This window comes from Echinops telfairi, unplaced genomic scaffold, assembly GCF_000313985.2.
Source record: "Echinops telfairi isolate 266 unplaced genomic scaffold, ASM31398v2 ScPeMD7_22;HRSCAF=79, whole genome shotgun sequence".
NCBI classification, from domain to species: domain Eukaryota; kingdom Metazoa; phylum Chordata; class Mammalia; order Afrosoricida; family Tenrecidae; genus Echinops; species Echinops telfairi.
This window is the reverse complement of record NW_022103919.1, coordinates 3,939,433-3,965,253: the sequence shown is the minus strand read 5'-3', so window position 1 is coordinate 3,965,253 and position 25,821 is coordinate 3,939,433. Positions and strand designations below refer to the sequence as shown.

At 46.7% G+C, this 25,821-nt stretch overlaps 1 protein-coding gene across 1 annotated transcript in view; it reads right to left on the bottom strand.

Moving 5' to 3' along the window:
- Positions 1–1,214: 1,214 nt before the first annotated feature.
- The window catches only part of NUP188 (nucleoporin 188), a 59,386-nt gene continuing 34,779 nt past the window's right edge, over positions 1,215–25,821 (bottom strand). The window contains exons 13-44 of the mRNA XM_045288569.1: positions 24,005–24,070; positions 23,010–23,129; positions 22,285–22,411; positions 20,377–20,529; positions 19,966–20,092; positions 19,657–19,744; positions 19,448–19,524; positions 18,244–18,358; positions 15,765–15,885; positions 15,604–15,670; positions 14,915–15,043; positions 14,270–14,412; positions 13,168–13,274; positions 12,090–12,296; positions 11,612–11,781; positions 11,017–11,086; positions 10,540–10,607; positions 9,947–10,142; positions 8,244–8,321; positions 7,881–7,966; positions 7,493–7,638; positions 7,117–7,298; positions 5,764–5,967; positions 5,543–5,635; positions 4,340–4,498; positions 3,736–3,873; positions 3,101–3,175; positions 2,776–3,009; positions 2,536–2,667; positions 2,182–2,255; positions 1,919–2,048; positions 1,215–1,760 (exon numbers count right to left, since the gene is read on the bottom strand). Of these exons, the coding sequence (XP_045144504.1) occupies positions 1,584–1,760; positions 1,919–2,048; positions 2,182–2,255; positions 2,536–2,667; positions 2,776–3,009; positions 3,101–3,175; positions 3,736–3,873; positions 4,340–4,498; positions 5,543–5,635; positions 5,764–5,967; positions 7,117–7,298; positions 7,493–7,638; positions 7,881–7,966; positions 8,244–8,321; positions 9,947–10,142; positions 10,540–10,607; positions 11,017–11,086; positions 11,612–11,781; positions 12,090–12,296; positions 13,168–13,274; positions 14,270–14,412; positions 14,915–15,043; positions 15,604–15,670; positions 15,765–15,885; positions 18,244–18,358; positions 19,448–19,524; positions 19,657–19,744; positions 19,966–20,092; positions 20,377–20,529; positions 22,285–22,411; positions 23,010–23,129; positions 24,005–24,070 (4,059 nt within the window). The 3' untranslated portion in view covers positions 1,215–1,583. The remainder of the gene's footprint in view (positions 1,761–1,918; positions 2,049–2,181; positions 2,256–2,535; positions 2,668–2,775; positions 3,010–3,100; positions 3,176–3,735; positions 3,874–4,339; positions 4,499–5,542; positions 5,636–5,763; positions 5,968–7,116; positions 7,299–7,492; positions 7,639–7,880; positions 7,967–8,243; positions 8,322–9,946; positions 10,143–10,539; positions 10,608–11,016; positions 11,087–11,611; positions 11,782–12,089; positions 12,297–13,167; positions 13,275–14,269; positions 14,413–14,914; positions 15,044–15,603; positions 15,671–15,764; positions 15,886–18,243; positions 18,359–19,447; positions 19,525–19,656; positions 19,745–19,965; positions 20,093–20,376; positions 20,530–22,284; positions 22,412–23,009; positions 23,130–24,004; positions 24,071–25,821) is intronic.

Genomic DNA, 25,821 nt, shown 5'->3' with positions numbered 1-25,821 from the left:
GGACATCCCCTCACAAAAGGGTCACAAGGAAGAGATGAGCCAGTCAGGGTGCAGTATAGCACCAATGAAACACACAATTTTCCTCTGGTTCCTTAATGCTTCCTTCCTCCTACTACCATGACCTGAATTCTACCTTACAAATCAGATTGGATCAGAACATGCACACTGCTATAGATAAGAGCCCACAACACAGGGGATCCAGGATAGATACACCCCTCAGGGCCATCAATGAGAATAGAGCTACCAGGAGGATAACTGCAAGGTGGGGGGAGAAAGGGAATTGATCACAAGGATCAACATATAATCCCCTCCAAGGAGGGCAAACAACAGAAAAGTGGGTGAAGGGTGACAGAGGACGATTTAAGATAGGAAAAAAATAATCTATAACTTATCAAGGGTTTGTGAGGAAGGACAGGTGGGGGAGGGAGGGGGGAAAATGAGCTGATATAGAGGACTCAAGTAGAAAGAAAATATTTTGAAAACTATGGCAGCATATGTACAAATGTGCTTGACACAATGGATGATGGTATGGATTGTGATAAGAGCTGTAAAATTGAAAAACAAAAAAACGCACACGAGACGGATTACGCAGTCACTACCGGCTGTCACTTTCTGTGGGCCAGGCGTGAGTCAAGCATGCTCTCCCGTGTTCCCGTGGTGACATCCCGACACATTACCACAGAAACACAGGAGGGAGGTCATGCCCCATCACCTAGGCAAGGAAGAATGGATCAGCTAGTCACCCCCTTATAGTTGGCAAATAGGCAAGCAATGGCTCAAGTCCAGGTGAGTGTGATTTTTGTTCAAATGGGTGGCTCTGGCTACAAGGCTGTATGTTGGAGGGTCTAACATTTTAGGTCCTCAGGAGGCCCTGGTCTAGCCTGCCTGGCTGCTGGAGCTAGTGGAGAGAGGGAGCCAGGAGGGCAGGGGCACAGAGCTACAAATAGGAAGGAGTACAGCTTCCAGAAAAGCTACACCCAGTGATAAGCTCAGCCAGCTGGTCTGTGGAGGAGGGCTGGGGCAGGAACCTGGAGCAGGCCAAAGCAGGGAAAATCTGCCAACATCCCACCCAACACTCCCAACTGAGGACCACCTGTGCAAGGACGTCTGTGGCGATTACCAACCAGCAAAAATCCCACCTTCCCTGCCCCAGGTCTCTGTCCTGAAAGCTGGCTAGTGGGTCTGGGGCTTTGAAGGCACTTAGCACACAGCTGTCTATAAACAGTACTTTAATATTCGTATAAATAGACCACAGTATTACCAAAAAACTGCAAGAACAGAGCATGGAAAACATATTCAAACCCGTGCACACAGTCTTCCTCTTGAACTGCACCTGGCACTGGTCCCCGGCCTCTCCCTGGTGGGGTCAAGTGCTATGGGGAATGCTGGAAGGAAAGGAATTCACTTCTTTGGGGCCTCTTTAATGTGAGGACCTGCACATGGGGCCTTGGGCTCCCCATCCCCGCTGTTGACCATGGTGAGAGGTTGGAATCGTGGCTACTCTGGAGAGGGCAATGGGGCCGTACTCAGGCGCTGATGGGCACCACAGGCTGGCAGAGAGTGGTAGGCAGCATGCCCCTGCCCTATCTTTGTACATGCCGGACGAAGGCCTGCACCAGCTGGATCAGAGGCTCCTGACTCTCAGGGTTGGCTTTGGAGAGAGAGGTGGACTTGCCCTGAGGCGAGGGGAGGATGCCAGCAGCAGGGGAGCTGGGTGCTCCCCGACGGAAGTAGCGTGAGAGGCTGGAGAGCAGCGTGCTCTGTGAGGAAAAAGAACAGCTTGAGGAAGGCCAGTGTCTCAGGCCCAGCGTCCACCTGGGCTCAGCGTCTGTCGGAAGTGGGAGGCCAGGGGAGACTCCAGGGGCCTTTTCGCTCCCAGCCCAGGCCCCTCCCTCAGGATCCTACTAATGATATGTACCAACTCTGAGCTGAGCTCCTGCTTCATGCGCTGCTTATCTCGGGGGTGAACAGCTGGGTCCCTCAGGTACCGCATTGCCTGGGAGATGAGCAGGTAAAAGCAGTTCTCCATAGTAAACATCAGGAGGGACCTGGAAGACAGAAGAAACTTCAGGCACTCACTGCTCTGAGGGAGGGCTGAGCAGGTGGGCACAGGGTGGGCTATTCAACAGAGCCGGCTGCCCCATGACTTCCCAACCCAGACCCAACTGCAAAAGGTCTTACTTTAATGTTCTGGTCCCTTCCACCTGTGTGCTGAGCCCTGCGGCCTGCGTGAGGGGCTCCTTCTTCTTGTCCAGCTAGAGGAGAGACCGCAATAGGTCAGAGCCTGAAGGTGAACACCCGAATGGTCCCATTTGTTGAGCGCATCCTACTTGCCAGGGCTACGCGGAGCAACTTAACAGCTACCCCGGTGGACCCTCACGATACCTCCAACAGGCAGGTTCTATCAGAGTCATTTTATGAAGGGGAGCAGCTTGGGATGGGTGGATAATGTGCCACGCACGGTCAGAGCTCCGAAGTGGCAAACTGGAGGAGGAGCTGGGCTGCAAGGTAAGAAGCCCACAGCCCCACACGTACCTCTGCAAGCATGTTCAGAACCACGTTCACTGTGGCCAGAAGGGTCCCGAAGGAAGGGGCCACCTCGGAGTCAAAGGTGGGGGTGGTGAAGCTTAGGGCAAATAGAAAGTTGTACTCAGCAAGGTCCAGGGACTGTGAGACAAGAAAGGAGAGGCCAGCTAGGATGGCTCTCAAGGACTGAGTTGAGCACAGCAATGCCTTTCTGCGAGGCTTGGGGGGCGCCCGGGGTGCGTCTGGTACCTGATCCAGCAGGATCTGACAGACATCGGGAGTGAAGTGGCGCAGGGCTGCCAGAGTCCTGCTGAGGATCTTCAGAAGGCCATACTGGACAGTGTGCAGGGCTCGCTGTTGCGCGGCCTCTGTGTCAGCAGTCTGCTGCTTGGAGGCAGAGCAAGAGGGAGCCGCCGGGGCAGCTGTGGGTGGCCGCTGGCCTCGGGGGCCGACTGCTGAGGGCATGGCATCCCCATTTTTGTTCTGGGGGAGAGTAAAGAAATGAAAGTGGGGCAGAGGGCAGCTAGGGATGGGATGGGGCATTCGGGGCAGCTGGGAGAGTGGGCTGAGTTACCTGTAAGCAGTGCTGCAGCATCTTGCGGCTATGTAGGAGGGAGGTACAGGCCTGGCATAAGTAACATAAGTTTACCTGAGAAACACAAGGGAGTATGACGGGAGAATTGCTTGGAAGCAGCCCCGGGCAGCTGATTAGACCAGCTACACAGGACCCTGTGTACTAAATACCCACTGAGCAGCTAACAGGCCGCGAGAAAGCAAACCCCGGGCCACACGGACCACGTGTTAGGCAACAGAAGCTCTTAGGTAAATAAGATGGAAGTTACTAATGCCAACCTTCCAGGAAAAGATGAAGGTTTAGGAAGACAGGTGTCTTGACTTGGACAAGGTTTCACAAGCAGCCAATGAAAAGGCACCTGCCCAACTCTGGAACCTGACTTTCCCTGTCTCCTTTCTCTGGATGGTTCCCAGCCTTGGGCTTGCTCCTAAGGGACCTGAAGCAAGGTCTTCTTTCTGATCAAAAGTTCCTAACCTACAAGGCTGCCCCTTTTACCTCCAAGAGTGAGCAACACAAAGCCCAAGCCTGTGCTCCTGAAGCAATTCCATTTCAGGAAATGATCTCCATTTCACTGCTTTCCTGTCCCTAAAGCATTTGTCCAGACCACCCCTAGAAACGGTGTCAGAGGCCTCTACCTGGACATCTTGCATGAGCTGCGGCAGGTGGAAGTGCCATTCCTTCACGAAGTTGGAGAGTTGCAGGATGAAGCCCACAGTGTGGTCCGCCTCCTCGAGGCAGGCCAAACTCTGCACCGTCCTCACTGCGTTCAGGCACTGGGAGGAGAGAAGATCAGCAACCTGACACATCTACCCCTGTCCTCTTTCGGGGAGCAGAGGCCCTGGGCCCACAAAAGATGAGATGGTAGCAACTAGTGGCATGGCCCTGAATGAAGAGGTTTTTGTCTGAGTTGATTCTAGATCCTTGCCCTCATTCAGCTCCACTCTACTTGTCAGTCAGCTGCCAAGCCCCAACCTTATCACCATCAAGTGGATTCCCATAATTCCATAAGCGACCCACAAGGCAGAGCAGAATTGCCCCTTTGGTTTTCTGAGACTTGAAATCTTCACAGGAACAGAAAGCTCATCTTCTTCCGAGGAGTGCTTGGTGGGTTCGAGCTGCTGACCTTGAAGTGAGCAGCTTACCCACATAGTCCACTATGTCACTCAGGGCCCCTTCCTAAATGGTCCAGACCCTCGGTGACCCTCACTTCCACCCCTGGGCTCCTAGTAGCACCCTTACCTGTAAGGTCCGCTCCTGGTGAACACCCACGAAGTCCAAGGCCTCAGTCAGGAAGTTGTAGCGCAGGGTTTTGAGCAACCTCTCCATCAAGGACATGGACAGGCGGTAGACCCCTGGCCAAGAGGGGGCATCTAGGGACTTGCGATAAGTGCTAGGTGTCTAAGACACAAACGGTGGGCAAGATTAGGACCTGACATCACAAGAACCCATAGGCAAACCTCCCAAAATAGCCACATCTACCTGTCTGACAACTGGCACTGCCAGAAAGGGTCAGAGGCTACAGCCGAATGGAAAGAGCACCAGGTGATGATACTGAACATCCTGGGTTCTAGGTTCAGGTGTGCCACTCACACACTATGTGAACTTATGTCACTGCCCTGGTGCTTGGCTCTCACGCTCTTCACCTCAATGGCATCTGTGCTAAATTTCCAACGCTCCAGGACTCTAATAACGTGACTTCTTAGGCAGAAGATGACATTAAGATTGGGAGACACTGAGTGAACGAGTCAATTCCCTAGGTGGTGCCAATGGTCAACACATTCAGTGGCTCACCAAACGGTACGAAGTTCCAGTCTACCCAGAGGAGCCTTGGAAGAAAGGCTTGGTGATCGATATTCCCCCCACCCCCTACTCCAAATCCCAAACCAAGAGAGCTGTTGGAAACTCTGTGGTAGTGCCACTGTAGCACACATGGAGTCGCCACAAGTGAGAGCCCATGTTCTAGCAGCTGGATTGATTTTTTTTTTTTTGCTTACTAAACTAGAAGCAACTAAGGTAGAGAGACGACTGGGTACTGAACTTCCATCAACCACCCACTCACTTCTCTTTTCCCACTCCTTGTTAGATGGAGCAAGTACAGAGCAGAAGTCATGTTGCACCACTGGCTCCGAGTGGGAGAGTGGAAAGGACAGCTGGCCTGGCTGTACCCATGACACTCTGGATTGGACCCCTTAGGCCTATAATGGAAAGACTGCACTCCATCTCCCACAGGTGGTAGGCACAGCCCACGTGGTACCTTTTAGGGGTTAAGCTGCTCTTACTAAAGGTAAATTTTGAAAATCCCCTAACATCAATGTGTAGACATATCGCTAAAGAGAGAGAAGAGACATCAGGACAAAAGCATGAAGTGGTAGGAGTGAATGGAGCACGTTTTAAAGCAAGAATTGTAGCCTGGTCACTCCAGGGCCAGTTCCAGGCACTCACCTGCACCGTCCCATTGGAGCTGAGCTGGTACACGCTAAGAAGGGGCAGACAAATGCTCTGGGTGATGCCGGCTCCAGCCACAGCTGTGGCTCCCTGGAAGGGAATGAGTGGCGTGAGATCTCCACCACCGTGGCAGCCCGAGCCCACAGCCACTCTGCCCAGGGAGAATCGCCATGTCACCATGTGTCAGAACCACCCCAGCCCTCAGGTTTGACCCCCACCTGCTGGGTGCGAGCCAGGGTGAGTAGCAGGTGCAATGAGGCCTCGGTGAAATGCAGGTTCTGCTTTATGCGAAGGCTCACTTCCAAGGCAGTGAGGAGGGTAGGCAGGATGGGGAGTCTGCGGGTCACCTGCAGCCATGAGTCACCATCTTCATCCACCTCACACAGCTCCTTGGCCAGGTGCAGCCCCAGGACGCACACCTGCTAGAACGCAGGTAAAAGGGATGAAGGAGGGACAGCAGGACTGCTGATAGTCCTGGGCTTGGTTGTAAGACCTCCTTGTGCACACATATCTCCAAAAGAGCCTGGCCAAACCGAACCCATGGTCCCTCCCAACCTGCTCCTCACCTGGGTCCCTCCCACCTAACTAGCACCCTTTGACAACTGCTTCCCCTAAACACCCAAAGGGCAGGCTGCTGCTCACCTCCCATCGAGTCACTCTACGTAACTCCACTGCTGGCATGGTCTAAGCGATGTGCCCCTGTGCTATACCAATGCAGGAGCCACTCCTCATCCTCCTGAACCTTTACTTCAGTGGCTTTCAAACCGATTTGGACCAAGAGTCACAGGAAGTACCTTTCACGCTACACCCCAGCATACACGTATTCACTCAGTTCACTGATCCATTCTCCCAGCCTACAACCCCCCCAATTTTCTTTTGCATTTTATTCTAGGTCATTAAAGAAAAACAGTTGACTGAAATGCAATGAATTGTTTTTGAGACCTGCAGTCTGAAAACGATTGCATCTCCTAAGTGCTCAGCCGCTAACCAAAAGGCTGGTTGTTGCAACTCACACGGAGGCTCTAAGAAAAGAAAGACCGTTGGTCTGCTTCTTTCAAGATTACAGTCCAGGAAACAGTGTGATGCGGTTACTGTCACATCGCCTTGAGCCATAACAGACTCCATCACAGTTAACGATGTACCGCAATCCAGGCTGCACATCATCCAGCTCCCGCTTCAGCCTTCCCTCACACTCCAGGCCCCACCACTTGCCCCTGGTTCTACTCTGTGCCGACACCACCTATCCTTTAGGTCCCAAGATGCTCCACACCTGGGCCTTACTGCACACTGCTTGCTTGGCTGGACTATTCTTTAGATTGGCACTGAAAAGGCACTCTCTCCAGGAAGCCTTCCCTCAGTGCCCAGATGACGTTAGCACCACATGGTCAGTTCTTCCTGTACCTCCCGCAGCAGAAGCTGCCACTGTAAAGGCCAGTCTTCCTCTGTAGTCTCCTGTTACCAGCTGTCAATCACTAGGCTGACAGCACCATCAGTACAGTGACCACCACCATTCCACGAATCAGCCCAGGCTCCAGGTCCGGGCTAATCTGCTCCCGAGAGTATTCCTTTACCCCATCCCGCTGGTCCTTGTGCCGAGGCCGAGAGCAATCGTCTGTCTCCATACTGTCCTTGTCCTCTGGGGTAGTGCCCGAGGCCAGGCTGTGACGGGTCTGGTCCAAGAGTGCAATCACCTCTTCTTGGAGGGTCTCGCAGACGCTGAACACCAGCTGGGAGTACTGGGGGATGTCACCTACTGCAGAGCAAATGGAGGGGGTCATAGAGGAGTAGAGGCATGGGAGAGGAGGCAGAGTTCCCTTAGATGAGGACAGGATGAGGAAAAATGTGAGGAAGAAAATGAGCTTTCCAGAAGAGCTCCAAGAGGGCCAACAAAGCCACCAGTAGGAGGAGGGTGCCACTGCTGCTCACCCACCTCAGCTGACTGCTCACCTCTCATCTCCTTCATCTGCAACACGGTGATGAATGCGGAAAACACCTTGGCCTTGGTCTTCTCCATGAGCTGTTGGTCTGCCTGCAGCACTCCCTCTAGGATCTCCGTCAAGGGGCCCAGAATATCATCCACAGAACCTAACTCTCTAGAAATCATGAGGGGGAGCAGAGGAGGGAAAAACACACATCACAAATAAGGGTCACACACTGCCCTTATCCCACAGCAGGATGCCACCTCGTGGCTGTATGGCTGTGTGTGTGTGTGTCACCAGGCTTATTTTAGACCAGTGCTCCTGTCCAGTGAGGTGAGGAGCTGCTATAGAGAAGCAAGCAGGCACAGGTGGGGAGGCCCCGGTCTCAAGCTCGCCTCTCCAGGCCCTTTTTTTACCTCTTCCATTGCCGGAGGAGGATCAGCAGCAGAGTACACATCATGGAGCCAAGGCGGAGGCAGTGCACTGAAGTTGGAACGAGGAGCTGCGGGGAGACAGCAGAGCACTGAGAACCCCGCTTCATGTGAACTGACTCAGTGGGAAGGCTCGTGCTCCACCCACTGGCCCCAGCACTGCAGTGTGCTTGCTCACAGGGATGGGGCAAAGGGGAGAAGCCAGGGGCTAGCATAGCAACAGCAGGCCTTGGCTTCCCCAGCGCACCCTTTGGTCTGGCCCCGTGTGCAGCTGGCAGACTCGGCTCTGCGATATGACGTCAGAGCCCTCCCCCCTGAAGGACGATGGTAGCCCTTAGACGCACTTACCAAGGCTTTGGTCCCATCAAGCACATCAAGAAAGAGCTGGCGACGCACTGCAGAGTCGGTCAGGTGCATTATGTCCACCTGCAGAAGAGCAGAAAAGGGATTCTGCTTGACAAACATTTCCAGACTTGAGAAGCTAAAAACCCTGAGATTCTCTGTAGGCATTACACCATCGACAAGTCACTGTCTCCTTGATTAAAACGGATTTTCATCTTTCTTAGGCCACCTTTAGAATCAAGTCACGATTCACCTCCTCTTCATGACAGCAGCCCTTTCCTGCTTCCCATGTAGCAGAAACACACCGAGCTCCTCAATATGGCTTTGGAGGTGCCGTCTGATCTAGTCCACCTGACTTTGCTATGAGGTAGGTTCCTGCCCCCCTTGCTTCCTTCTTCCTCCTGCAAACATCAAATGCTGTTCCCAACCAGACCTCCATCCTTGGGATTCCCTCGGTCTCGACTACTCACGTGTACACGTCTTCACCTATAAGGCTTCATCCTAATACTCAGGTCTCGTATCACATCCCCAAAGGCAGCCTCTCAACCAGTCCTATCTAAAGTGAGTCTCTACTACACCACCTGATTTCCCTCACAGCAAATTCTCGTCATTAGAAACTATGTACTGCTTATTTGTGAATTTGTTTATCATCTGGCTCTGTTCCAGGCCCCTCTCCATGAGCTCAAGGATGACATGCCTCATTCACTGCTGCTGTATCCTTGGTGCCTGGCAACCATTTAATTAATAGTCCTAAAGTGAATAAATGATCAATGCCTTGGACTTCCCCAACTTTCCTAAGAAAGAGGATGGCAGGATTTTCAGAGCTACAACTCAAAACTGCTAACTGGCTAGGGTCCAAAGAACAGGTAACACCAAGGTAGGCACCGGGGAATCATTCCCCAAAGCCGACTGAGTCTTTTGGTGAGTCTGGTGAGCCTCAGGAGCCCACGACCACAGCAAGAACACTCCAGGACCCAAGCCCCAAGGACGTGGGTGGGTGCTGGGTGCACCGCCTCTAGGGAACAAGGAAGCATCCATCAAGCTGAAGTCGTTAATGAAGTCCAAGACACTGAATGGATTCCCCAGGGACAGTGTAACACATGGTTCTTATAACTCACCAAGTCCTCACACCACAAAACTTTCCAAGAAAAAAAAAAAAAATGCAAATGCTTCCACAGTGTGTGCACTGTCACTTGCCCGAGAGGCCAATTCGTGGTGCAGAGACACTACAGAGACTAACCTCTAGTCTTTTTCTTGGAAGCCCAAGAAATGTCATTTCCAGAGCCAATGAAAACAAACCCAAACTGCTCTCTAGAGAGGGTGTTGCTGTAGCTACTACAGCTAACTGCTGGCTAATCCACAAATGTTTACTCAGCCATCTACCATGAGAAGACAACTGTACTATTTGCATGAGAGGCAGCATAAGGTAAGAAGCCCTTCAGATCTACGCAAGACAGCAAAGGCGGCTAACAGAGGCTTCCATGGCGTTTGCAGGGATCTTAGCAAGTTCCTTCTTGGCACTCTTCTTGAATGTATACTGTTGGACTCAACACCCTCACAGACCCCAAGAGAACAGCACAGAAGCTGTTACATCTAGCTCTCAGGGACAACCAGGTTCGTTTCTTATCCCCAGTGGCTGTATCTGCCAGGCACCTCCCCATATCGTCACTAGGAAACCAAAGTGAAAACTCGCTCAAGGAGGTTCTTACGTGACTGGTGGCAATGATGAGAAGCATCCGCCAGGCAGAGACCAGCATCTGGTACTCGACCAAAGAGGTACAGCTGTTGCCTTCTGTCTCTGCCATGTGAACGGCCAAGGACTTGACAAAACCTGACCAGTAGGCAAAGCGTTTTTCACTGGAAAACTTCTTGAGCCTATCTTTTAATGACTGGTCCAGTGAGCCCCTAGAGTGGCAAGAACAACAAAAGCCAGTTTGATTTTGATAGGCATGTGATGATGGGCACAGACCCTTGTTGAGGTAGAGAAAGCAACCTCACATTGGCTTAAAGGCAGATGACTCCAGGGTCAACGCCAATGTATGAGGTTCATCCTTCGAGTTATGGCTTAGGCTGAGGCCTTTCCAGAATTTCCCCTCCGTAAAAATCCTGGTCACATGGAGGTTGCTTCATAATGTTCCTCTAACAATCAAAAATGCCATCAAAGGATGGCTCAGGACACAGTTCACTGGTCCTCCAGAAAAGGTTCTAAATCGGCTCTCTCCTGTTTTGGCCCAATGATGGACTACCCTAGTATTCCCACCCCAACATTTAATGAAAATCCCAAAAGGGGAAATGAACTCACTTAACAACATAGTATATCTCCAAGCAAAGGATCTTCATAATTAGGGCACAGGTTTCCAGGATGCTGGGCTGTGGAAGGGCAGAACAAAAACCAATCACGTGGAGAAACCTCTCTGGTGTCCCCCTCACCCCTACAATGTCACAGAGCAGGACCCAAGATCGGCAAAAGAAGAGACCCCATTCTCTGTCTATCAAACATCAACAGCCACCAGACCTGCAAGAAGTGCCAGGCTTGCAAAGCCCCCAAATAAGTGAAGACGATCACTGGGCCCTGACATAGGAGGGTGGATACCAATTTTCTTCCCAAAACAAGACATCCAAACAAAAAGAAAGAAAAAGTACTTTTCTGAGAAGAAAGTTCCTCGGGAAGACAAAATCTGGCTGTTTAATTCAGGGAGGTATAATTTTCTACAACTTACAGTCCAGCCCTTCCTCCCAGGGACTTCTAGCCACTGTCCCAGCCCTCCACACAGCTTACCTCAGAGGTTTCTGAAGGAGGAGAAAGGGTTCCAAAGAGCGGGCTGGTTAAATTCTCCCAAAACTTGGGCCTAAAAAGTAAATAGATATTGGTAGTCACATTTTTTCTCACACAGCCCTGTTCTCCTCTGACTCTGATTTAGTGAATATGTCTCTGTATTTTACCATCCTTGGTTTGAGCATGTGTCTCATGAGCCAATTGTTAGTACATAGGTGCATGTGTCAAGGGTTCCATAGAGAAAATGAATTTCCCACTTATATACTTTATACATGATTTATTCTATTGTACTTTCCCCCAAAGCACCACAAAAAAAGAGTGCAGCAGGAATAAGGACATCATAGTCCCATATTTTCCCTCTAAAATACTCACTCCCTCTGTGTCAACAGCCCATGAGACTGCGGGTCTCATGGGAAGAGCACAGAGGGAACAGCTAGCAAAAGTAATAAGAGTAACTAGGGGTCAGACTCCAGGTATAAAACCAGGCAGGAAGTACTTGGAATGCACATGGCCAGTGAACTGTCACAACCCATCTCCCAGTAACCACTGCTATTGTCGCTTTACGACCCAGGCATCCAGTGTCCAGGGCCAGCCTTACTTAGTTCGGAGTACCAGCATGGCACTGTCGCGGCGGTCCTGCCACAGGGCATGCAGAAAGGCGATGGCGGCCCGATGCAGCAGGGGTGGACACCAGTATCGATCCTGCTGCTGGGAGTCAATCAGCTCCAGCACCGCATGTAGACAGCTCCACACGCCAAGGCTGAATTCCTGTAAGGCAGTGGTTCTCAACCTGTGGGTCGCGACCCTTTCACAGGGGTCACCCGATTCATAACAGCAGCAAAATTACAGTTAGGAAGTAGCAACGAAAATAATTTTATGGTTGGGGAGGTCACTACAACATGAGGAACTGTAGTGAAGGGTTGCGGCATTAGGAGGGCTGGGAACCACTGCTGTAAGGAGTCCAGGTGAGAAGCCAGGCCCATATAGCCAATGCAGCAGTGGCACCTATAGAACTCTGTACCACCTCCAGCTCTGAGACTCATACACAAATACATGGGGAGAACCACAAGACTCACCTTAGAACCATCACTGCCGTCCTTCACCTCCAGGTTCAGAAACAGCTCAGTGAGGCCCGGCTGGGTCTCCACTGCCACTGTGAGGAATTCCAGGACCATGACTTTGATGCGCATATCCTCAATCTTGCTTTGCAGTCGGATCAGGAAGGCATCACGAATAGCAGCCGCATCACTGCCCAGGCAGGCATACACCGACATTGGGGCCACCTGGTGGAGACCAAGGCACACAGGCTTAGATCTCTATCCCCACCAGGAGGTTCCTGCAGGAGGTGGGGGAGAACTCCAAGAAGAGCAGAAAAAAACATCCAGAAACACAGTTCTAGGTCAGAAGGGGCATCTCCCAGAGCAGCACAGCACAAGATCTCAACAATTTACAGGATGGCAGTCATCCACATAGGAGAATGTCCAACCTCTCCCATGAATAAATCAATGCCAAGTAAACAGGCCATAACATTTTTTTTTGGTATATTAGACTGAAAAAGATTTTAAAAACAGATGATGCCCCTTGTGGCAAGGATATAAGACGATTACAGGGACAAGCCCAAGTACGTCATGATGCAGTCAAGCCATGCAATGTTACGCCACGTAAACATTACAAAGAATGAGGCAGTTGCAGTCTGCCCACATGGAAAGACAGCAAACTGTGATGTTAAGTGAAGAAAGCTAGTCACAAAATGGTATGTCCAGTGGAATTCTACTTTTGTTAAGAACAAAAGCGCACACCCAAACACCCTATACTATATAAACACAGGTAAAAAAGACACCTGCAGCAATATGTCCCAACTTGCTCACAGGTATTCTCAGAACGAGGGAATCATGGGATACCTTAACTTTCTATGTTACATTTATCTGTAATGTTTAAAATTTTATAATGCATACACCTGTCTTTTGTAATCCAGGAGAAAAAAGAAGACAAAATTCTCATAAGCACACACCCCCATTTCAGTGTATGCACATGGCTACATTGCTTTAAAAGTCCAAAGTCCAAGTCAACAATTTCTTTTGGAAGAAGGCAAGAGTAGTCACAAGTTGAAAGAGTAGGTTCTTTGGGGTTCTGGGTGAGGAAGTGGCACCCTACCGTGGCCAAACGTTTCAGCAGCTGGATGGCAAGACGTGGCAGAGCAGGGTCATGCTTGTGGTAGATGTATTTGGCTAGAACAGCAATCAGGTTGTTTCCATGGGCACCTAAAGCAGCACGGAGACACCAGAGACACCAAGTGAACCCGATTCACGCTCTCAGTGAGGTGGCTATTCAACGAGGCTCATAAATGAGAGAGGATTCACCCACAAGTACAAAAACCCTGTGTCCCTCTCAGCTTGTCATTTTGTCAGTAGCAAAGTAAACAGGGCAGACATCGGGGTAAACAGTTCAATTCAATTCAATTTACAAGCTGAAGAAAACAGGTGGTCTTCTAACAAATGGATTAGAAATGACATTATTCCAAAGCAGTCCACCAAATTGCAAAAATTAAAAACCAACCAAAATTATACAGTTAGTAAGGCTTTATATATATTATCTAATCACCTCCTTGAAAAAGATGGAAGTGCATCCCAAAGGGATTAATGACATATTTAATGTCACAAAGTAATAAGGGTCAACCCTTCACAGGTACAAGGAACATATTTTACATGTAATTTATTTAACCGTCACTATACTCACTGGCATTGAGTTGATTCTGATTCATACTGACCCTACAGGACAGAGAAGACCTGTCCCTGTGGGTTTCCAAGGTTGTAAATCTTTATGGGAGCAGAAAGTCTCATCTGTCTCCCACAAAGTAGATCTTTGATTTGAATTATTGACCTTGCAACTGGCAGCTGAACATGTAACCCACTAGACCACCAAAGACCCTTTTAATCTTCTCCATAATCTTATACATGAGATTACTACTATTAGGCCCCTTTTAGAACTGAGGAGCCAGAGATAGATTTGTTTAGTAATAAGTAATATGCCCAAGGTCACAAAGCTGGCTGGACCCAAAATTCAAACCCAGGCAGTTTTACTTTGAAGTCTTGTTCTTAACTATCATTCTGTCATCATCAGGAGACAAAAATACAGTGACCCGGGTTCTCTTGGTTCTAAACTACTGTGGAAATGGATGACCATTTCTTCAAGCAATTACTCAGATAAGAGTTGACCTCCAAAAGCAGTCAGAAACGAAGGGGATGGAAATACATACCATTATGTTGTGTGAGAGCTTGCTCCAGGGGGGATGCCACATTAGAGGGAGCCTTCAACCGGATAACATTGTTGGTAATGGAGAATGCCAGTTTCACAGTCTTAATCAGCAGCTGGCCTTGTCCCTGGCCCTCTGCCCCGTCACTAGGTGCCAAATGGAAACCAAAGTTGACTCAGACAATGTGACTCCATTCATAACATGTGTGCTCTCGTGAATGACATTCCAACAATAATCCCAGAGTTCAACGACTTCTCTTACAGTCACCAGTCCCAACCATGAGAGGAAGAACAATCAACTCCCTCTGCAGGCTATCTAAGGGCTATGTCCTAAGAGGATCATGGTTGTCTTAAAAAAGGTGACTTTACGGGAGCAGGGGGGACCGGGGAGGGGGGGAGGGGAAAATGAGGACCTGATGCCAGGGGCTTAAGTGGAGAGGAAATGTTTTGAGAATGATGAGGGCAATGAATGTACAAATGTGCTTTACACAATTGATGTATGTATGGATTGTGATAAGAGTTGTATAAGCCCCTAATAAAACGATTGGGGAAAAAAAAAAAAAGGTGACTAAACTAGAGTTCTTAGACTATGCAGTCTTAGGCACAGTAAAGAGACATGGAAGACAGGAAAGTAGAAAGGAAGTCGTACCTTCGGGGATGAGCTGCCATTACCATGTCAATGGTGTCCACGCCAATGCCCATGATATTGATAACTGTCTGTCCTGCTTCTGTGTAGGCCAGACTGCAGACACAGAGATACTGAAGGCTGGGTGTGTCACTGAAAGACAGACATGTTTCGAATTATTAGGGAGTCATCAAGTTTATGCTTAGGAAGAGAGGGTTCTGTGCAGCGGGGCTAGGGTAGCAGACCTAATCAACCGCATACTTGCCACAAAGATCAGCTTTCTTTGCAAAAAAACTGATCAATTTTGTGGAACAGACATGATCCTAAAGACCTCTCTGAGCAACACTTTAAATATCCATCAATTAATGAAAATGTTTATTGAATAAATTATGATTAATCCATCCAGTGGAATGCCATGGAACCATCAAAAAGACAAACATAAACAGTCACTAGAAGATAGAGCAGTGTGTACACACACACACACACACACACACACAATTTTATCCCACTTCATTTGTTCTCTCTTCAAAGGAAGATAGGGAAAAAAGTCCAATGCAAAGTCAATCATGGAAAAAAAAAAAGGTAAATCATAACCAGGTATACTGAGCTCTGGGTTCAATGAAGCCGAGTTCTCTGGAAGACAGGAAAGCCCAATTCTTCCCTCATGACGGAAGCACCAAGGAGCACCAATGACGAGCAATCGCTCCTCCTACCTGCTGTGCAGATCTGTCTCGTGGCACAGGTTCAGTATTGCATGGATCAGCTCCAAGATCAGGCAACCTGGACTCCAGAAAACACGTAAGGTGATGCGGCCTTCTCTCAAGAAAGGGGGAACAGAAACTCCCCAAGCCTCCCCTGCCCATGCTGTCCTTACCAATCTGCTCTCTCACTCCGTGGGAGTTATAGCGCCACTTGTGGTAGCTGGGGAGCATCTCCTTCAGCACGAACATGACACAAGGCACAAGCCCTTGGCTCTGGGTACTACCCAGCTGCCCCTACAAGAGAGCCTGCTGTGAAGGCTTTTGCCATGGAAATGTGGGAGTCATGTAGTTAAAGATTTAATTCCAAACCTGTAAGACCACAGGACATCTGGATCAGCCTTGACCACTAGTGAAAGAAGGACAATACCCTAGTTCAATTGAGCTTAAGTTGTTGAGTTTCCTTATAATTGAGAAAAATCCCCAAATGACACGTGACTATGTCACAAACAAGACCTGCATGAGGAAGAGAGATGAAGGCGAAATCCGGGCAAAAGGAAGTACCTTAAAATGTACAAGTCGGGCTTGTCCGTGATGGAGAATCTTCACTGTCGCGGTCATATGAACAACAATCACCCTTCCTCTACCCATCACTGAAATCCCAGAAAGATGATTCCCCCAAACCGTTGGCCCAAATGCTACTTACATCAGTTTCTCCAGACCTTAAAAAAGGAGACCACTTTTTTATACATAAACATTTAAGACTTATAGCCATATTTTTCCATATAATTTTCCCTTTTTAAAAACATTCCCTGCTGTCCTGGGATCTGGAACAGTGCTGGGTGCTTTTCCTGCATGACTCTTTGAGCAAATCGAGAGAAAAACTATAACCGGCATCTATCTATAAGTGGTCAAGCTGAAAAGTCAATCAGTTTCTGTCTGAATAAAAATCTCATGCTCTTAATCTTTAGCACCAGACTTTTTCAAACTGTGAAATCAGTCACGGGTTGCGTAGTGTTGTTTTGCTTGAACAGTACACGAGGGGATACCCGCCTCAAACTATGTGTTTAAATTTTTTTTCTTACTTTTATTGGGACTCTTACATCTCTTATCACAATCCATACATTTATCAAGCACATTTGCACATATGCTGCCACCATCATTTTCAAAGCATTCTCTTCCCACTTCAGCCCGATATCAGCTCCCCATTTCTCCCCCCTTTTCTCCCCCACACGACCTCTAAATTTTTTTACAAAACAACTTTATCACCTTCAAAGTACTCTCCATTACACTTAATACATTTGTCAAATCTGCGATTCCATTCTGGGAAACAATTTTCAAATTCCCCTCATTTTTTTCTTCATCTCTTCTATGTAGTCAAATCGCTGTCCTTTCATGCCCCTCTTCACTCGAGGAAACAAAAAGTTGCATGGAGCAAGATCAGATGAGTAAGGTGCGAAGAGAAGGCATGCTATGTTTTACCAAGAACTGTTGCACTGAGATGGCTGCGTGAGCAGGTGCACTCTTCTGGTGGCAGTCAGTCCCCTGACTGCCACAAATGAGCTCTTTTTTGGGTCACACACCGTTACAATCTTTTCAGAACCTCTAAATAGAAAGCTTGATCAACAGCCTGACCTGATGGAATGAACTCCAAATGCACTATTCAACATTTTCATCCGTTCAGGAAGCTGACGGACGTCCAGAACGAGGTTTGTCATCAATCAGCATTTCACCCTTCTTGAAATGAAAAAACCACTCACACACTTGAGTTTCTCACCTAGCGCTGTCCTTGTAAGCTGTGTTCAACATCACAACTGTTTCTGTGGCCATCACACAAAATGAGGTTCGAGAGAAACTGCTTTTATGAAAAAATTCACTGTGACCAGAGGGAACCTTCCTAGGCAACTGGGTGCGCCAACTCAAAGTGAGTTGCTTCCTAGGCAATTGGGTGCACCAACTCAAAGTGAGTTGCTTGATGTTCACCTTGCAAGGGTGGGGGTGTATACTACGAAAGTTCCACTCTGCCAAGGAAAATTCCGGATTTGGGGGGGGGGCACACCCTCGTACATATATACACGTGTACTTTTTAACCTGGGCTACAATCCAAATAAAACCCACTGCCTTCGAGCTCATTTTGACTCAGAGCGACCTTCTACAGGGTTTCCAAGGTTTTGTAAATCTTCATGACGTCCCACAACCTCACCTTTCTCCTATAGTCTGACTGATGGGTTTGAACAGCTGGCCTTGTAAGCAGTCCAATGTTTACCTGATAATCATGGTATTAAACCATATGACTTTATAGGTCTCCTGAGAATATTAAATATATTCACACAGATAAAGCGCCTACTGGAGACCTAGTGGCACTGGGTGTTAGGTGTTGGACAGCTAACCACAAGATTAATGGTTCCAACCCAACAGTTGCTCCATGGGAAAAGATATGGCTGTGACTTTCTATAAAGATTTGCAGTCTCAGAAACCCTGTATGAGGTCAATATGAGTTGAAGTCAACTCAATGGCAGTGGAGGGATATAACTCAGCACATAGTAGAACCTCAATACATAAAACTGTGTCACTGTGATGCTAGGACAACAGACAAGATGACTATAGCCACAGATGTCATGGAAACAATTTCAGGGCCATGTGACCAGATTTTACCTTGACAAGAGTAGTGACCAAGCGCAGAAAGGCAATGGTGACCCCGTACTCCCCTTGGGGTTGCTCACTGTTCATCAAGAGGCTTCCATAGCCTCCAGCATTCATACCTTCCGCACTGGGAAAAATTAAGAGGCAGAGCAAACAAATCACCGGTCAATTACAAGGTTTAAAGAAACTGTAATTAATTGTCTAGATGGCTCACACATAAGGCAGAAAACTCTTCAAGATCAAGTGCCTTTGAAATAAGGAAAAGCACTGAGTACTAGTGGCTTAAGAAAAAATTCAATTTCCTAGATCCAAAGATTTCTGGATTCTCTAGGCTGGGAGGTAAATTCCCAAGTACCTACTACAGCTGCCACTGGATGAGAATGCTCTCCCACTTGCTCTCAGACTCTAAGCCAGTAGTGATGCGCTGAGAGAAGAAAGAAGACTCTCTGTCCGTGTCCCAATATCTTTTTGACCTTTCCTCAGTCATCTCTCCAAATTCTAGTCACGGGACTAAACAGGTACACAGCCAAACCAAAACCGAACTCATTGCCATTTAGCTGATTCCAATTCATGGTGACCATAAAGGGCAGAAGAGAACTGATTCTGTGGGTTTAGAAACCCTTAGAAGCCTATAAATTGGGGAACCAATTACAAGGATCTACATATAACCTGATCCCTGGGGGATGGACAACAGAAAAGTGGGTGAAGGGAGATGTCGGCCAGTGTAAGATATGATAAAATAATAATATATATATTTAGAATAATAATAATTTATAAATTATCAAAGGTTCATGAGGGAGGGGGGAGCAGGGAGGGAAGGAAAAATGAGGAGCTGATACCAAGGGCTCAAGGAGAAAGCAAATATTTTGAGGATGAGGGCAACAAATGTACAAATGTGCTTGACACAATGGATGTATATATGGATTGTGGTAAGAGTTGTACAAGCCCCCAATAAAATGATTTTTTTTAAAAAGGAGGGTATAAATCTTTATGGGTCAGAAAGTCTCATCTTCCTCCCAAAGAGCAGTCAGTAGATTTAAACAACTGACCTTGTAATTAGCAGCCCAACACACCAGGGTATAAGAACAAAGAAAGTAAAATACGTTAAGAGAAGGTTCCCTAAAAACTAGCAGAGCAAAGTAAGCTAGACCTGAAATGTACATGCTCCTCCTGAGGGTGCGTGTACGCTATCCACTCTGAGTGAGAGCTGGCTCACCTAATCATCTGACTCATGTTGGAGACAGGGTGAGCCACAAATGGTAAGAACCCTGTATGACGAAGATCAGTCCAGACCTGAGGAGGATAAAAAAAGAAGATCAGTCCAGACCTGAGGAGGATAAAAAAACAGGGTCAAACGTCTATGTATCTTCACAAACACCCCAAATGTCACACTTCTGGAGCGGTTGGGAAGACTTGGCACCTCACCTTTGCTGGATTCCGGGCAGCCAAAACAGTCAAACAATTGACACACGAAGCAATGACATCCACAGGGGGGGAGATCACAGTCGTTAGCCTGGGTGGGAAACAGTGCATCGCACTCAGCAAGATCAATAACAGAACTTGTTCCATCAAACATATTTTCCAGTTCTCTCTTCCCAAACCCCTCCTTCTCAGTAGGGCTGCAGGCCTGTGAAAGCCCTCAGCTGGGAGTCCCCACAGAGCAGTCCATGTAATTTTCACCCACTAGTTCCTGGCAACTGAGAGAATTGCTGAGAGTTCTCCGCAAGGCCTCACCGCTGCAGCAGCATGTAGATGCGAGATGTGATTGGCAGGAGGCAGTCAGCAATCGATAGATCGGTACTGATGACCTTATGAACCAGATCAATTATAGGCTTGACGCGCTGGCAGTGTTGAATCACATCTGAAGGGAAAGACAGCCTGTGACCTCATGGAAAACAATCCTTTAAGATGGCTGAATAATGAGACTCTCCGAAAACTGACCGAGGTGACGGTCGTACAACGCTTCCTAACAGAGGCGAATTACTGAATTCTGTGATATGTGAATGCCAATAGTCTCTGAGAGTAAAATCAGACAAATCTCAATCTTGATGGTCCTGAATGTATGGTCTTGAAATGGTCGATCTATCTCGTTTAAGCATCTCTACTTTTCCTTCCCATATTGATGTCTCCCACAGCTGGCCTCACCTGCAGTTGAAACAACATGAAGCAGCATTTCAATCTCACAAGTGAAGAGGGTCCAACTGCTGTAGGAATATTCCCAACGTACTAGATAAGCCCTATCATCCAGCATGACTTGGCCCACGGTGCCTTGAGGTATGCGAAGGTTGGTTTGACCTCCTAAAGAAAGAAGAAGAAAAAACTACTTTGGGTAGCCTGTAAAGAGGCAACTCTTTGATCAAACACCAAAATGTAACCACACAATAATACACTGCCCTTTTTTTAAGAGTTAATATTCCTACTGCTTTGCCATTCAAAATAAACTCTCATGTCAGCTGGGGGATTGACTCTTTCCATGTGTCTGACTAAGAGCTGAGTACAGAGTGATTTTCCATTTAAATGATGATTACAGGAATACCTTTAGTGATAAGATTGGAAAGGCAAGGTTGTCCCTTCTAGGTCTAAATACTTCTAAAGAGGCATACATCTCTTTAACCCACAGGCTCCCAAACCTAATTGAAATACTGCCCCCTTTACAGAAAAAAATTACTCAGTGTTCCCTGGCAAACTTTTATACTATAGTCTATAATGCAGGATAAAGTGTAGGTATCTGAAGAGCTTGCAACACAGAGAATCCAGAATAGATAAACCCCTCAGGACAAATAATGAGAGTTGTGATGAATACCAGGATGGGAAGGGGAAGGGGAAGGGGAAGGTGAGGGGAGAAAGGAGGAACCATTCACAATGATCAATATATAACCCTTCCCAGGAGTATGGACAACAGAAATTATCAGGGTTCATGAGTGAAGGAGAGCGGGGAGGGGGAAAATGAGGAGCTGATACCAAGGGCTCAAGTAGAAAGAAAGTGTTCTGAGAATGATGATGGCAACAAATGTACAAATGTGCTTGACACAATGGATGGATGTATGGATTGTGATAAGAGCTGTCCGAGGCCCCAATAAAATGATAAAAAATAAAAAAGTTTAGGTATATGCTCTTGTAGCAGCCTCAGTTCCCCCCATGGATTGCCTTAGCACCTTGGGAGGTTGGGGGAGGGGGGGATTATTCGTCACTTTGGGAAAGACTGCTCTAATCCTCCCCAGAATTCTATACTCTCATTTTCACCATGTCAACATGGCAGGTTTGCATACTCAATAAACTTAATCGGGCTCCTTTTTAATATTCTTTGAGTTTTGGAAACAAAAAAGTCTGAAGGGGCAAGATCAGGGGGCTGTGGCGTGAAGTAGGTAAGGTTTCCCAACAAAATTCTCAGAGGGTAGCCCTTGCTACTCTCAAAGAATGAACAGGGACTTGTAGTGATGGAAAATAATTCCCTGGCAAAACATTCCTGGCCTTTTTCTCAGCAATGCAATTTTCAGTTTTTTAAAAAAACTTATTCCTAATAAACTTCATGATCATTGATCACACCTTATTAAAGCCTCAAAAACAGTAGTCATAATCTTCTGCGCTGATCTGTGTGCCTTGAATTTAACTCGCACAGCAGAAACCTGTAGAAGCCAATGTTTTGATTGTATTTTTTTTTGTTGCTTTTTTAAGGCATCCTAATCAGACTAAGACAAGTGAAGTACTGAGAAAACTTTTCTGCAACCATCCACTGAACATAAAGAGACATGTTTAAACACCTTTTGTTTGGAATAAACCTATGCACACATGGAATGGAATTCTAGTCGTAGTACTTCTTGACTTACCCTTATACATGCTATTGGAAATAAACAACAACCTAATTATGTATGGGAGAGTGGAGGTGGGGAGATTCATTACAAATGAGAGAAAGTATGAGTATGTACCAACAAATTAACACACACGGGGGCAAGGAGAAGGCCCTGCTTTAAAGGCACCCTGCATTAAACAATTAAAACAGCAACAGTGAAGTGGTCATAAAATGGCTACTGAGCCAAGGATGTGTGATCTTACCCAGAGGGTACAGAAGTCTGGGTGACTGTCTGCGCCAGAGAGTTCCATCTTCATGAGAGATCACATCATGGGGCTTGTGCTTATAGAGTTCATTGTAGAAAGACATCTTATCCAAGAAGCTATATACCTGCCAACATACACAAAGTCCCCAGTCACCCATCCCTCCAGGGGTCATGCGAGGTGGGTCTCACATCTACTTCTTTGCTCTTTCAGATTGTGAGCATGCCAACTCTGAAACCCCTTACACGTCTGCTGTTACGGCTCTTCTTGAAATTGCCTTCTGCCCTCCTCTTCAAAGTTTCCACGTTCTTTAACACCTAGATCAAGTCCTGCCCTCAGCCCAAAGAGAGCGTTTCCATTCCTGGGCAGTATTCTCTTTAGTACTCACACGATATTTGTCAGGGTTTTTTTGTTATTTAGACATTCATTGGTTTAATTTAGTTATTTCTTGTATCTATTACTCCCTTTGAACTAGCTTCTAGGAAATTTTATATTTTTATAATTTTTATGACTTTGCCTATCATATCCTACCAAATTAGAACTTAATAAATAAAAATCTTTTTATTTAATTGTATAGACGTGAGAGGCTATCTTTGGCATCTTTCATTCAACTTCAGACTAACTCCTGTCACAACAGTGGGATTTCAATGTGGAAAGCAAAAAGGGCTCCTATTGAAAAAAGAACCCCAAATACCTCCTAGTCTCTTTTGGGCTGAACAACTCACCTTTTTGGCAGTGGATTTCCCTGACACAAGGGCGCGGAGCAATTGCAAGAGTGGGGAAAGGAGATGGGGAAACATTCCACACACACTGTCCAGAATGATCCCAAGACCAGAGGTCGGTTCCTACAGTAAGGAAAGGGAGAAGTCATTCACTTTTACATTATCCACAATGAACACCTCTCCAGCAGTACAAGAAAACCTCAAACAAATCTTTCCTTTAGGCAGGCATCATTTCTCTCTAATAATTTAAGATGTTCAGATAGTTACAGAAAAAGTTATTATCATTTAACTCAAGACTTAAAAAAAAAGACTGCTGATTTCTCCAGTGACAACTCCCTAGTCACCTTTTCTATCAAAGACAATCCAGTTTACCTTTGCAGGTTTACACTAAGGTGACACCCACCACATCATGTCAGCATTTAGCCATCACACACGAATAACAGATCCTTAACCTAAATACTCCTTCATTCCAGCTTCTCCCGGGAATGCTGTGATTAGAGGATATTGGACAGCATTAAAGAAAGCAGAAAGAAAACCCTTATTCATCAGCTGGATGTTGAGGTTTAAGACTGATGTCAATGATGGTGAAAAACTGTTTGTTTTTCCACTCAAGGCAAATCCCTACTCCAATCAGAAAACTACTCAGACAACAGAATCGTCACAATCTGCCAACAGTACTTTCAAGAGTTTGGGGAATACTGCCACCTAAGAGAGTCTGATTGTGGAAAAAGATGTGGTGGTCGGACAATACAGGGTTACTGACATAAGTTAGGCAGACCTGGTCCCAGTGTCGTCTCTCTGTTGAGTGACTTTGGTCAAGTCAATTCACATTTCCCAGTGTTTCTTTTGCAAACGACACCTGGCATCTTACTCATAGACTTTTATGAAGATTTAATGAGGACCGCTTATAAATGTCTCCGATAGGACACAGTAAGGCTTCATAAAATCTTTTACTCCAAAGAATAGTGTAGTAGTGTGACTCTCTCAGACATACTTACTGTTCCCCAAAATAGTTCTGGAAGAGAAGGGTCTGCCAGAACTTCACATGCTGTGTCAATTATATCCTGTCGGAAAAGAGGAAAAGAAAATGGTTTATTTTCCTTGGTTAAACTAATCTCTTTCAAAAAGTATAATCTGTTAAAAACAAAACCACTAATAAATACTCCCATATAGTATGCCAGAAAGAACTCTTGAGATCATACCTTCTCAATCATAAAACAGAGACAATATCTATTCTACATGATTACAGTAAGGATCAAGTTACAAAGTGTTTAGGACATGGTCTACACATTTGAAAATGCCATGTCAATGTTAAGCCATCACTAGACTCACCTGCAGTGCTCTCCTAGGGGACAAGAGCACTTGTCTTTTCTACCTTTTTATCCTCAGCACCTAGTGCACGTAACAAATGCTTACAGAGTCATTTTTCTTTTGTTAATTCCAGCACGAGAACTCCTGCAATGCCCATCAATCCTCCAGGACTACCAAGTCCATTGTTGTGGGTTTGGTTTTAACTCATGGTAACTCCATATGTGGGGTCAGAGTAGAAGGGTGCTCCATAGAGCTGTCAATGGCCGAAATCTCGGAAGTAGAGAGAGGGCCAAGGCACCCCTGGGTGGACTCTAACCACCAACCTTTTGGCTAGCAGCCAAGCACATTATCTGTTGCATTGCCTGGGAACCCACTACAGGTATACAGTAGAATCTAAATGGGACCAGTATTTTGGCAAAGTATACCAAGCTTGCTCTATGTTCCTAGACCTTTGGAAATTAAGTGTTTCGATTAAGATCAATCTCAGTTTTTTCCAATGATAAAAAAATTCTCATTTTAATCACTCCAGTGCCAAATGTGATTCTCAAACAAGATACCGGTTATTAAAAATAAACAATAACACCATTGTTCATTGAAGCATCATTTACAATAGTCAAAAGGTGGAAACAATCCAAGTAATCATCAACATATGAATGGATGAATAAAATGTACTATGTACACAATGGAGCATTACTCCACTAACAAAAGGGATGCCATTCTAATACAAGCTATGACATGGATGGACTTTGAAAACATTATGCAAAATGAAACATCACACCTAACAGGAGAATTACTGCCTGACGTCATTTATATGAAATAACAAGGATAAATGCGTAGAAACTGAAAAAGGATTAGTAACAACTATGGGCTAGGAAGGGGGAGAACAAAAAGTTACTGCTTAAGGGGTACAGAATTTGTTTGAGGCGATAAGTTTTAGAAATATTTAACAGTGATGGTTGTGTAACCTGGTAAACTGTGTACTAGAAAATGGCTAAATGTTCACCCTCACAATTGTAGTTATGGTTTGAGTTCATTATGAAAGCCACTGCATCCATCCATCTCGTTGAGGGTCTTCTCTGCTTTTCCAAGCACAATGCTCTTTTCCAGGGATTGCCTGATGCTGTTATCAGGCGCCATCAAGGCGGTTCCAACGCACAGCGACACATGAGCAACAGAATGAAGCTGTGCAGTCCTGCACCACCCTCACAGTTGTTGTGTTTGAGCCCACTGTTGCAGCCACTGCGTCCATTCATCTGTTGAGGATCTTTCTCTCTTCCCCTGCCCCTCCCTCCAATTTACCAAGTATGATGCCTTTCTCCAGGGACTGGTCTCTCCTGACAGCATGCCCACAGTACAAGGGGTCTACAAAAAGTTAGTAGAAAAATGGAGTTAAAAGATAGTGGAATTTCCAGGGGAGGGGAGTAGAAAGATCCCCAGGGAATGATGAGGGTGAACATTGGAGACAGGGCATGGTGCCCCAACAGGCTAGACTGGAAAACACAAG